The sequence below is a fragment of the Brassica napus genome, chromosome C2, assembly GCF_020379485.1.
Source record: "Brassica napus cultivar Da-Ae chromosome C2, Da-Ae, whole genome shotgun sequence".
NCBI lineage: Eukaryota > Viridiplantae > Streptophyta > Magnoliopsida > Brassicales > Brassicaceae > Brassica > Brassica napus.
In genome coordinates, this window is record NC_063445.1 from 24,951,246 (window position 1) to 24,963,909 (window position 12,664).

General features: G+C 37.2%; 2 protein-coding genes across 3 annotated transcripts; one reads left to right on the forward strand and one right to left on the reverse strand.

Moving 5' to 3' along the window:
• Nucleotides 1–1,920: 1,920 nt before the first annotated feature.
• On the forward strand, nt 1,921–5,228 carry BNACNNG08250D. Its single transcript, XM_048747677.1, has 3 exons — nt 1,921–4,230; nt 4,362–4,413; nt 4,514–5,228. Exons 1-3 carry the CDS (start codon nt 4,150–4,152, stop codon nt 4,954–4,956), a joined length of 576 nt encoding a protein of 191 aa, XP_048603634.1. The 5' UTR covers nt 1,921–4,149; the 3' UTR covers nt 4,957–5,228.
• Nucleotides 5,229–5,488: 260 nt separating this feature from the next.
• LOC106376641 (mannose-1-phosphate guanyltransferase alpha-like) lies at nt 5,489–8,779 on the reverse strand. Of its 2 annotated transcripts, none has more exons than XM_013816741.3 (15): nt 8,490–8,779; nt 8,283–8,380; nt 8,096–8,196; nt 7,931–8,009; nt 7,778–7,838; nt 7,650–7,696; nt 7,485–7,577; nt 7,304–7,394; nt 7,170–7,218; nt 6,977–7,090; nt 6,325–6,472; nt 6,154–6,246; nt 6,017–6,085; nt 5,882–5,924; nt 5,489–5,802 (listed from the first exon to the last, which is right to left on the reverse strand). In XM_013816741.3, exons 1-15 carry the CDS (start codon nt 8,548–8,550, stop codon nt 5,702–5,704), a joined length of 1,248 nt encoding a protein of 415 aa, XP_013672195.1. In that variant the 5' UTR covers nt 8,551–8,779; the 3' UTR covers nt 5,489–5,701. The 2 variants fall into 2 exon arrangements, with proteins under 2 accessions (XP_013672195.1, XP_013672196.1); XM_013816742.3 differs by having other exon boundaries at nt 5,882–5,918; nt 6,013–6,085.
• Between the last annotated feature and the right edge of the window lie 3,885 nt (nt 8,780–12,664).

The following is a 12,664-nucleotide window of genomic DNA, read 5'->3' on the forward strand; positions in this document are numbered from 1 at the left end:
TGGGACCCACTATGTACTTATTAACTTAAGAAATCGTATGAGGTTGTTTCTGGGCTATAAGTTTGATTTATGATGGTAATCCTTAGCCCATTAAAAAGACGCTCAAGGCATCGTCCGCTATGATCTAGGGTTTCCAAAACCATTTTTCCTTTCGACGAGATGGTTGCGTCTCCGCCCTCCCCCCCCCCCCCCCCCCCCCCCCCCTCTTCCTTTAAGATACGTTAATTGGTATTCATGGCAGTCTTAATTTTCTACACCCCTTCCATCTTCCTTATGATACCCTTAATGACTCCACTGTTTCAAAACGTCAGCCATAGCCCTCTTTATATAAGATCGATCCTCGAGACCGGGATTAAACATCGCAACTCCCATCCCTGATTTCATCATCTGCAGTGGCTTATACTACAGACGTGAAAATGTCTTCCTTTGCTGTTTTTGGTGCTCAATCAGCCGGTCCCCACACTACTTTCTACGATCTCCGCCTTTGTCGGTCTACTCAAGTCGTTGTCGGCCGTCTATTATGCTTTTGGGATTCCCGCAATATCAATAAGAATGGCGAGTTCATGGGTAGCACCATACTCTTCCTAGATGAAAAGATGAACATGTATGTACATCTACTCTCTTAGATTAATGATTTACCTAGGAGTTTCTTGATCTAGAATGTAAAATTATAATTACCAAAACCCCTTATGTCTGTTTGTGACATTTGAACGCAGCTGATGTAACTTTGTCTAGAATATATATTTATGCTAAATCTGCTGCTCAAAGGTATAGTCATTTCAATACGTATCACTCATTTGTAACCTAAACTAAAACATACTTGCTCTTTTCAAGGTAACTATATCTGAACTCCACTCCGGCCACCAAGTTCTACTTTGACACCACCATCCCCGCTATTGAAGCATTCACAGAGAGGTCCGTCTAGAGAGCTTTGGAAAAAAAAATTATAAATCCTTCCTTTAACATTTACCCCTTATCATCCATGATCTCCTGGTTTCCACACGTGAGTTTGAGTTGCACAATCCTTAAGCAAAGAACCACGTGAGTTTGTACCCGTGTCTTCATAAATGGGGATATCCGATTTTCTCCGCCTAGACCGCCTAGCCGCTTAGGCGGCCGCCTAGCCGCTTAGGCGGCCGCCTAATCTTTTTTTTTAATAATATTTTTATTTATTTATTTGATCTAAAATTTTTATAAATATCATTTATATTCATAATTTTGATGAAAATTACACTATATTAAGTTTATATATTCTATTTGTGTGTTTTATACAATTTTTAACATGAAAATGTATTAATGTTATACACAATTAAAGATTAACATGTTTTATAACATAGTAAACAGTCTAAAAATTCCGCCCCGCATAATTTCAGATTAATCTCCGATTTTCTGTTTAGGCGCTAGGCCCAACCCGACCGCCCGACTAGCGCCTAGCGCGTTCCCGAACATGGCTTATTATGTATTTATCTTCTATAATGCTTTTTGTTACACAATTGTTCACCAACTAGCTTGGGAGGTGCAGCAGGAGAGGTTTTTACACGGGTAGAAACCATGGGAGGTATTAGAAAGAAAGAACTTGTGACAATTGGTGATCTTCATACCTACCTGTCCAACTCCAACGCCCAGGTTAGTATAGCTATTTAATTTCATTTTTGTAAAATCACATTCTCAATGTGTTACTAAATTTATTCTTTTAATGCTACGTCTATTTTTGATGTAAGGAGCCAGGAAGCTGATTTCCTCTACAAGTTAGGATTGTCGGCATCCTCCAACAGAATGGTTGGGCTTATGTCTCTTGCACCGGTTGCAGCAAGAAGCTGGACAAATATGGCACCTCATGTGTTTCACCCATGTCCATGTCCAAAAGTAAGAAATAGAAAGACTTGCCCATGTCCAAAAGTAAACTTAAGATTGTAAATGATCATAACACCTTAATGCTACTTTATGCAGGTTCCGTATAGAGCTCGCCGTTGAAGATGGCAAAGACAATGCAAACGTTTGTGGTCTTTGATACCGAGATGTCTAAACTCACCAAAACGGAAGCAGCAACACTAGCTCTTGAGGAGGTTTGGGCTCTACGATAAAAAGTTTTCAAATTTTGATTACAACTCTATCCAATGCACCGATCTTTAGCCAAAAACAGATTAACAGCGTTGGAGGTCCAGAGCTACCTTGATGCCTTGAAGAACTAGCTGGGAATCAATATGTTTTCCACATATGTGTCACTCTCTTCAACTTCACCTCCAACCACCGTACCTTCACTGTGTCTTGCTTGACCCTCTGACCGAGGTTGTTTCCTCTTACTTATATATTTAATTTAATAACGTTAGACGCAAAACTGAAACGTTTATTTGTCTTAAAGAGACCCTAGGCTGAAAGGGCTCCAGGGAGAGATATCCACACAGGACAAGCACCGTCATCTGCTACCGACACTGGTGGTCTTTCCGGCAAGGCGAAGGAAGTTGATGACGCGAATCTACCTTCTGAGAAAAAGAAGAATCAGAAGCTGACCCCGTGAGTGATTGGTGCAAGTCCACAAAACCGTAAACCCACTTAGCTTTCCTGCGTTTTCAATTTACTAAATTGCTATGTATTTCGGATTTTTGAGTTTTCGTTTTCTTTTCAATTATCTGCAAACTATCACTCACTGGTTTAACATGTACTTTTTAATTAAATTATGGGGAACGTTGGCGAGTATTATCTTATTTGCTGTCCATTTACGTGCCCTTCGTTTATCCCATGCATATAAATCCATATGTAACTTTAAAAAAGCACCGGTGAGGTCAGTTACAAATGTGACTAAATAAAAACAAAACTATGCAAATGGTTTAGTAAAAATAATGGTTCCAAACGCAGACTTTAGTTGGAGTCACAACTAAATACATACTACGATTTAGGATTCCCTTCATGGAATCAATATATAAACGGAAAGATTCTGAAGCTGTATAAAATTTCTTGATCCTTATACGTGGTCTAAGTAAATGAGTAGTATTAGCACATAAATGCATCTAATTTGGATATATTGATCTATCTAATGCTAAATACTTATTTACTATGGTATCAGTAGAAGCTCCGCCAATGCCATTTCTCACAAAAACAATTCAACTGAAGGAAAAATTGAACCAAACCAACATAACATTTTTAGTACTCACACAGAAGTTCAAGTATTGTTAATCCCACAACGCTTGAACTCCACATGCGCTACGGTGAAACGGTCACGCACACTCAATCACTCCAACTCATTCTCAATAATCATACATTTAAGGTTTGCGGTCATAAATTCACACGAGCAAGCACCACGAGAGTCATAACCGGTACATGTCAAGTTTTATAAATCAAGCTTCGCATAACATTCGGAATACCACAACTATTCACTCAAAAAACCTATGTCCCCGACCCTGCGCTTGCGCGGAAACCGCCCCTAGTATATATAAATGAAAATAGAGGTGAGTTAGAATTAGAAATGGTTGTGTTAAAAAAAAAACAAAAGTTGGCTACTTAGTTGACAGTTTGTAACATCGCTTCTGCATATAAAACTAAGATGACCATTTAACTTCCTCTACGGCCTCTTCTGGGTATCAGAGGCTGACACAACTGCTTGGCACCACAACATATTATTATATCACTTTAAGATTATGTAAAACTGTTAAGCAGAAAAAAAGATTATGTAAATAACTATTTTAAAATATAATAGAAATAAAATAATATGGTCATATATATATTGTACACAAGGAGAAGCACCTAGTAATTGTAATAGTAATGGAAAAACTCAGGCAAAAAAAAAAAATAATAATGGAAAAACTCAGTATATGGCTTGCAGTGCAAGGTTGAACCGGTAGGGCAAAAAGCCATATATAACTCACAGTCACACTCCAGCGACCCGACGTCGTTTTTGACCAATCAAAAACAGGCGTCGTGAATACACAATCAAACCGGGATAATTTTTTCCGAATGAGCAGAACCGGGTTTATATATATAATACACAGTGAGAGAGAGTCAGGGAGGCTTGGGTTACAAGGAACGTAGCCAGAGCAGTTTCAGCAGTTACCCCTCTCTCCCTCTCTCTCTTTCTCCGATTAGGGTTCGCTACTTCTTCAACACACAACTCTGTGAGCGAGTGCGTCGGTGTTCTTTCTTCTTTCGATAGTCATGGTTGCTGATTCCATCACCGAGGATTCTCAACTCTCTCATGGCTCTCCGATCACGAGAGATGTCTTCAAGAAACGAAAGGTGAGCTTTCCCACTCGACTGCGAAGAGATAGTCGTAGTTTCATCGTGATTCTTGAGTAGTTTCTAGGAGAATTCTTGTTGCGAATCGTCTTCATGGGATGTTGTACGTTGTGACTCTTTGATGATTGCAGGCGTATCTGTTAAGGAAGCTGAAACAGTGCAAGGTTGATGGTGCTCATCACAGTATGTCTGACGTGTAGAAACTTGATTTCATTTGCAGTTCTTGATATCAATCTTGTGAATGAATGAATGAATGTTGATGTCTTGTTTGTTATGATGTTAGGGACTGTTGAAGACGATGAGACTGTTGTTCTCTCTGACAACTCTAGCGATGATGATTACAGCGATGCCTTAAGCATGTTCAACGAAGAAGAAGATCCAAGCGAGAGTAACAACAAGTCGTCTTCTACAACTGAAAAGCCAGAACCTCCTTCACCAGAAGAGAAGGCTACCGATGAGGAGAAAGAAGATGATGACTGTCCCCTTTGCGCTGAAAAGATGGATGCAACGGATCTACTCTTCGAACCATGTTCTTCTTGCGAGTATAAGATGTGTCTCTTCTGCTATAACAAGATCAAAGTAGGCACTGGGGTTTGCCCAGGTTGCAGGACCAAGTATGAGCAGCAGACAAGTAGTAACAGCGGAGAAGTGAGTTTCCAGCAACGTGGTGGTGACCCAATCCGTTTGTCTTCATCGTTTCAGGGACTTGATGATGATAGTGCTTAAAGATCGAGAGAGAAAGAAGATTATGGAGAAAAGAGAGTTTCAATGAAACGTCAAATAGGTTTTTCTCTTTTCTTTTTTGTTTGTTGCCTTATTAGTGCGTCTCAGTTTCATCAGGAACTATTAATAGCTTTGTGGGGTTTAGGGTTTAGATTGTCATCTCGGAAAATAACATTCCGTTCCATTACATACTTTGTGAATCATGTACATAGAAATAAAACCATGTTACAGTGTACTCTGTTATTCAATTCAGGAAATGGTTGTTCTTAAATGAAGTTGTGAGCAATGAGTTATGTATTTGGCTATGTGTGTTGTTACTTGTTACTCACATTTGAATTTTGAGTGGCCTACGCAACTTCTTTCTGCGAATTGGGTTGAGTTATCAGCAAGTTTTGAGTTGGCAGCAAGCAACTGATAGACATGCTAGGTTGGTTATTGATGTATATCTACACTGGATTCTTCAAATTGGTTGAGAAGGGAAGGGTGGATGCTGAAGTATTATGATTAGAATGGATCAGAACACTGTTTTTGAAACTGCCAAACTAAACAAGTACTTTATTACCATAAGCCAAAACTTCAGTGCCTTTTACAGTAGCTGTGACTGGAGTATAGGTGATGGTACTATCTGATACAAAGTTGGAAAGTTCTTGATGTAAATTATAAATGTGAATGAGTTCACCAGTAAACATTAAATCTTGAGGGGGAGATGGTAGTGGCTCCCCTTGGGGTTGGTTCCTTTTTTTTCCAGTTACAAGATTATCTCGTCTTGAACACTAACGTTGAGAGTCTTATTTGGAAGAACAATACTGCTGGTCACCACAACCTCGTCTTCAACTGCAACCGAGTCTCCTGAAAACCATTATATTTCAAGTTAGCTTTCTGTCTATAAGTAGATTTTGCTGTCTGTCTGTAATGAAATGAGGAATACCGAGAATTGTAACTCCAAGTTTGGAATTGTAGACTCCCTCAGCCTGTTGTGTAATCAACAAAGTAAAAACTTCAGGTTCAAGATTGTAAAGCACACACCAAACATAAACAGGATAAGGAGAGGAGAGAAACATGCCTGGACACGGGACCATCTCCCGATTGAAGATTTCCAACCGACGATAGCATTTGTCACCACTGCATTTTCCTGTGTAAACAGTCACTGAAGAGTCAACCTCAAGAGAAGTTTAGTCATTGATGTGTAAGAAGACATACCATGATCTCAACGTCGTCAAGAATGATACAGCTGATAAGCCTCACACCCGGTCCAACACGGGCATTTGCAGAGATTGAGACGTTGGGACCAATCTGTTTGTTAATACACAAAACAGAAAGTCTTTGTGACAAAGTTGCTTCAACAAGGGACAACACCAGAGGGTTACTTACCTTTGCAGTTGGGTGTACTTTTGCAGAAGGATGTATGTAAACATCACCAATCACTATGGCACTCTTTGTTCCATCACCACTAGCCAATATGTGGGGAGAGGTTAACCGGAACTGGGATAGATAGAGTTCCGAGCACCTCAGCGACATTCTGAGCAAAAGTCAACTCATAAGTCAAAGACTTATAACACTTTCCCTGTTTCAGTTGATGCTAGGGCTAGGATTTTGAACCGAACTGACCCCACCGAACCAAAATTTTCGGTTAGTTCAGTTCGATTTGGTAGGTTTTCTAAAAAAAGTTTGGTTTTCGGTTCGGCAATCAGTCACTGTCTTTCTTAAAAAAAACAAAAAAAAAATTATACCCCTACCATACCAAAAACCTGAACCGAACTAACCAAATTGCAAACAGAACTAACCAAAATAACCGAATTTATCCACAATTTTAACAAAATTAAACTAGGATTTTCAAAAATCGGACTAACCAATACCAACCTAACTTTATTTTGGGTTAATTCAGTAAGATTTATGATGAACCGACCTAACCGAAAACCAAACTACCCGAGCCGATTACCCGCATGCCTAGTTGCTGCTAAACATTTTTGTCTACTCGTTGCAGCTTAAAAGAATAAATGGAAAGACAAGGCAAAAGGCATACCCAGGAGATTTAATTTGCTCCCAGAAATCCATAGTCTCATAAGTATAGAGCTGTTTCTTCCCAGCTAAAGGTGAGAGGATGTCTTGATCCAATCTTACAAAATCTGCCGGGATCCTATTATAAAAAGGTGGAAAACATATCGATTCAATTCAAATTGCTATTCCAGTTATGTATAAAGAGAGAATCCACAAACCTTGTTGCCGGTTGAAGAGCTTCATAGCTGGAAACACGTCTCAGAGTCGCTAAGAAAAAACAAAAGGGAACAAGAAAAGTACTAAGAGAAGGAAGCATACAACTATGTTGTAAGATCTTTGTTACTGTTTTTACCTGTATCATTCCTTTGAGAGGAAACATCTCTTATAGCAGTAAAAATTTCAGGTGTGAATACATAAACACCGCAGTTAATACGGTCACTGACCTGTGTGTTCCAAGATAAAAAAAAAAACATTAGAATCAAAGCTGGAAGATCCTAAAGATCTGAAGTCATCTCAGTGATATATGTACATACAAAGGTTTCGGGTTTCTCGGTGTAATGAAGCAGCTCATTAGTAACTGGATCTGCAACCAGTTCTCCAAATTGGCTTGCTGATTCAGGAGAGACCTAAAAAAATAAAACACAGAATCAACATTTGATTAAAAATAAAAGAATAATCTTATATATTCAATCCCAAACCTTGATGACTAGAAGAGTTCCAATCCCACCATATTTCCTATGAGCCTCTGATGAAACAAAGTATCAACTATCAATAGTAAGAAGGACCTTTGAATCCCCACAAGAAGAAAAAAAAAGAGAATACATACCGAGCATTTCTGGCAAGGGGAAACTGCAGCAAACATCACAGTTAAGTAGGAAGATATGAGACTGCAAGGAAGAAACACACACGAACTCAGATATGAAGAATAAGAAACACTTTGGTGTTCATAAAAGTGATACAATCCTTGGAGGAGACTAACCGGGTTATCTTCCATGATTAGGTTTCTAAAGTGATACAACCCACCAGCAGAACCATGTGGCTTGTCTTCTCTCAGATATCTAATAATGCAGAAACCACCAAACAAAGATGAGCCAAACTGATAACTGAGATACAAGAAGAGGAGAGGAGAGAGTGTATCAAAAACCTGACAGGGACTTTGAGTTCATTGGAAATGGCAGAGACGTAAAGTGCAAACTCCCTTTCCTCATAGAAACCAACAAGATAGACTTGAGCTAAGTTTGGAATCTGCAGACAATAAGAGATTGATGTCATCACCATCATGATTATGATGCATTGATCTCAAGTTTGAGGTGGAGTCAAAAAAGGGTTACCCTTTTACAAGCAGAGATAGGGTGATGCACCATTGGTTGTCCAGCAATGGGAAACAGAGGCTTTGGAATGTTCAGGGACAATGGTCGGAATCGAGTACCTGGTGGTGGGTGGATCCAAGATCCAGAACGGAATCAGAAAAAACAAAAACATAAGCATATAAATCTAAAAGAAGGGTCAAAGGCAAAGTCTTTGAGTGGTTTTGTTACCTTTGGTCGGACCACCGACCAAGATCACAGCCACAACTTTCTCCTCCGTTGAGCTTTCCATCTCTATAACAGACACAGAAGACTTCGAATTCTCACAAACAGAATGGCACCAGGTGTGTTGGATCTCGCACTATAGGAAGCACGAAAGATCTGTATCTCGTCGGAGAGTTTTTTTATATAAAAGGAGAAGTCTTTGAGAAGATCTAATCGACAGTATCCGCCCGGATATTCGTATTATTGGGAAGCAACATTTTTTTTTTTTTTTCAACTTCAACTCAAACTTCTTGAGATGCTCTTGGTAACCAGACCGGAATAGAACAACCAATAAAATGTAACTCCCTATGGAAGGATTTAGTAGTCTTAGCTAAAAAGTCTGAAATATGATTGCGCGCTCGTGGAATGAATGATGTTGAAATCCAGAAAGCATATCTGCAGTGTCTCTATCCTTTCCAATTCCGTCGTAAAGGTTGGCAATGCATGGGGTTCCTTTATCATTGCTATCAACTCCTTACAGTCTGTCCCAAAGCTCTGGCAAGTTGAGTGTTGAAGTATGTTCTCCATTGCCCACAGTAGAGCTTCTACTTTCGAATGCAAAGCTGATTCGCATCGAGTGAAATTTCTTGTCCCCATCAGTTGAATGTTTCCTCCACTGTCCATCCAGACTCATCCATATCCACTAAAATGAGCCGAGGCTGTCCAAGATCCATCTGACAAGCAAATATTACCCAAGCTTATGACTTGGGGTTCCTCAGTAATGTTATCTTGTACCACTGGTTGTACCACTTTGTTCGCATCAAACCAGGCTTGACATTAATTTTCTGCATGTCGAACTAGCTCCAAATGATCTCTGTCTATCCCCTTGAAAAGTTTGTCATTCCTAGCCTTCCAAATGTACCATATTATCCAGGATAAGGATCCTTGTCTTGTTCTGGCTCGATAATGTTGTTTTTCCTCTAGAATAGGTAATTCATATTTGTGTAAACGCTTGGTACTGGAAATATATATGGGCTTGATGGAGTTGATGATAAGGACCAAACTTGTAGAGCTGGCGGACACTCGAATATAGCATGGGTTACAGATTCTTCTAGTTCTCCACATCTTGGGCAGTAGTTGTCACACCTCATATTGCGTCTTACTAAGTTCCTCGTTACTGCCACATGACCAGTTAACAACTGCCATATAAGATGACATATCTTCTTAGGCACCTTTAACTTCCAAGCAAAGGCAAGAAGCTTAGTGATACTCGGTTCTAAGACTTCCTTCTCCTCCTCTGTCTTTACCAAATTCTGAGCCACCCAATATCCAGATTTAACCGTGTATTGGTTATTCCTTGTGTAATTCCAACAAAATGTATGACGACGATGAGCTGAACTTGTGGCCAAACTCCTTATAAGTGGTATGTCCTCAAGATTGACATAGTTCTCCAAAAGACCAACATCCCAATCTTTCGATACCGGATTAATGAAATTGCTAACTCTCATATTAGGATGCATTACCGACTATAGGGATAGCTGGTCTCGCAGGGGTCGTATCCACGGATCCTCCCACACCTTGACTTCATAACCTGAATGTATCTTCTGTCTGATTCCCAGTAATAACAACTTTCTCGCAGCAGAAATGCTAGACCACACATACGATGGGCTGCTAGCAGAGTTTACTCTGAGTGGTGAACTCAATCTATAGTAACTTCCCCTCAAAACCCGGACAACCAAAGAGTCAAGAAATTGAACTAGTCTCCATAATTGTTTTGGCAATAATGCCAAATTGAACTCATGGATCATACGAAAACCAATCTCACCCTCATCTTTTCATAAACAGACTTTCTCACATTTCGCCCAGTGTATTCCTCTTTTTGGTGGATTTTAACTCCACCAGAATTTAGCAATGGCACTTGTTAGGTTTTCACATATCTCCAAAGGGAGCAGGAAAATAGACATAATGTATGTCGGAAGAACTAGCAGAATGGATTTAATCAACACTTCCTTTCTTCCTTTTGAGAGCCATCTACATGTCCACCCATTCACTCTATGCATCAGCTTATCCTTTAGAAAGGCAAAAAGTTTGCACTTGGAGCCACTTATGTCTTCCAGAATCCCTAAGTAAGTTACCATGTCTCATTCGTTTTGAATTCCAAGGGCATCTTTAATCTCTTGTCTACTTGTTGCATTAATTCGCTTACCAAGAGTAAGGACGATTTATCAAAATTGATACATTGGTCTGATGCTTTTACCATACTTCCTGTCTACTTTCATTACTTCTTCACATTCATTGGACTCCGCCTTACAGAAGAAAAAGCTATCATCAGCAAAAAGAAGGTGGGATACCGACGGACACGTGCGTGTAACGCGCATCCCCGTTATTTGCATGATTGAGAAGGCTAGTGAGCGCTTCCGTGCATAGAATAAAAATGAAAGGAGACAAATGATCTCCTTGGCGTAGGCATCTACCAGGAACAATATTTCCTCTTGGCTGTCCATTCATGATAGGGGGTGTTCAATCCAGATATCGATTCGGTTTCGGTTCGGTTCGGTTTTTTCGGTGTTTCAGTTTATAAAAAATAGCTATCATATTAAAACCATATTTAATATGGTTTGGTTCGGTTTATATACCGTCGGTTTTCGGTTTATTCGATTTTATACCAAAAAACCATAAATATATTTATCTTTTAAAATATTTTGTAAATTTTACTTTATAAGATTAGATATCGGCTTTAAGTTTAATATAACATGCCGATATTTTGGTTTTTAAATAATCTATTTTTTTCGTTTACTATTTAAATAATCAGTAAACATATTTAGTTAATAACAGTAATAGTTTTATGGAATAAAAATAAGAAATATTAGTAATCCATAATACTATTAAACAAAAAGTAAAAATTATGTTTTTTTTAAATTTGATAAAAAATAAAAAATAATTTTGAACTTAAAATAAAATATTAAATTACTAAAATAAACATTTAAGTAGGAGGATCATATCAATAAAATAAATTAGGTATATATTATTAATTATATTATATAATTTACATATACTTATACTATTATATTTTAATTGATCGGTTTATTCGGTTTATTCAGTTTGATCGGTTAATATACCAAACCATATCCATATACCGCGGTTTCTTAAAAATGACATTCATTCGGTATATTCGGTACTACCAAATCCAAACCACTTTTTCTATTTCGGTTCGGTTCGGTTTTAATTGGTTCGGTTTTACCGGATTGAACACCCCTATCATGTGTACCTTATATTTTTTTTTCCTTTTTGAGAACAAGAAATACATGTTTTTTTAAAGAAAAAATATCATTCTATATAGAATCATTTTTTGGATACTATAATATAAACTATTTTTAGATAATAATAACTATGAATTGTCAAATCAATTAAATTCATTTTTATTTTTTTGCTTAATTTATATATTTTATTTATTAAAGTTATAAACGATATTAACCGTTCCAACTTTTAACAAGACAGTTCGACTGCGAAAAATCACTTAGTAAATAATAGCATAGATAAATAGATAGATAGATATATGACCAGTATTTTAGTAAATATGATAATGTATTAAAGCTCTTCTAATGAAAAAGTTAAATATATATCAGCATATTCACTTTCATTTTAATTCCAAACTTGGATACTTCACAACTAAAACATCTTTGAAAATTAAATATTCCATATTGTCAGTTTTGAGGTTAAAGTGATATCTAATGTATTATTATTTTCTACTTTTACTAATTAAATACAATAAAAATTCTATAAATTAATAATTTTGGGACTATGGTATTTTATTAATTTATAGAGTTATTAATTTACAAAAAGTTCATTTTATATTTTTTTTCTATTTTATTTTATTTTTATTTATTATATAAGAAAATAATTTATTTTACCGTATATAAATTAATTAATTTTAGAAATTAGGCTTTCATATTGTTCTTATATATTATTGATGTATATTTTTATGTTTCATAGAATTCAAATGTGGGTTTCGATATAAATTTACTAAATATTATCAAAATATATTGATATTTTAAGAAAATAGAGATGATTTCATTGTGGATATAAAACCAACAATAGAATGTTTATCCTCTACTTATATAAAATTTATATATAGATAAATTATTAATTTATAATTTTAATGGGAATATATAGTTACATAGGATCTTCTAAAAATTATTATC

Excerpts from the sequence above, each read along its gene's own strand:
- BNACNNG08250D (XM_048747677.1), top strand. The coding sequence starts at position 4,150 with ATGGTTGCTGATTCCATCACCGAGGATTCTCAACTCTCTCATGGCTCT. Across the intron at positions 4,231-4,361 it reads ATGTCTTCAAGAAACGAAAG|GCGTATCTGTTAAGGAAGCT; the intron begins GTGAGCTTTCCC and ends TGATGATTGCAG. Across the intron at positions 4,414-4,513 it reads GGTTGATGGTGCTCATCACA|GGACTGTTGAAGACGATGAG; the intron begins GTATGTCTGACG and ends TTATGATGTTAG.
- LOC106376641 (XM_013816741.3), bottom strand. The coding sequence starts at position 8,550 with ATGGAAAGCTCAACGGAGGAGAAAGTTGTGGCTGTGATCTTGGTCGGT. Across the intron at positions 7,578-7,649 it reads GAACTCTTCTAGTCATCAAG|GTCTCTCCTGAATCAGCAAG; the intron begins GTTTGGGATTGA and ends TTATTTTTTTAG. Across the intron at positions 7,091-7,169 it reads GCTCTTCAACCGGCAACAAG|GATCCCGGCAGATTTTGTAA; the intron begins GTTTGTGGATTC and ends TTTTTATAATAG.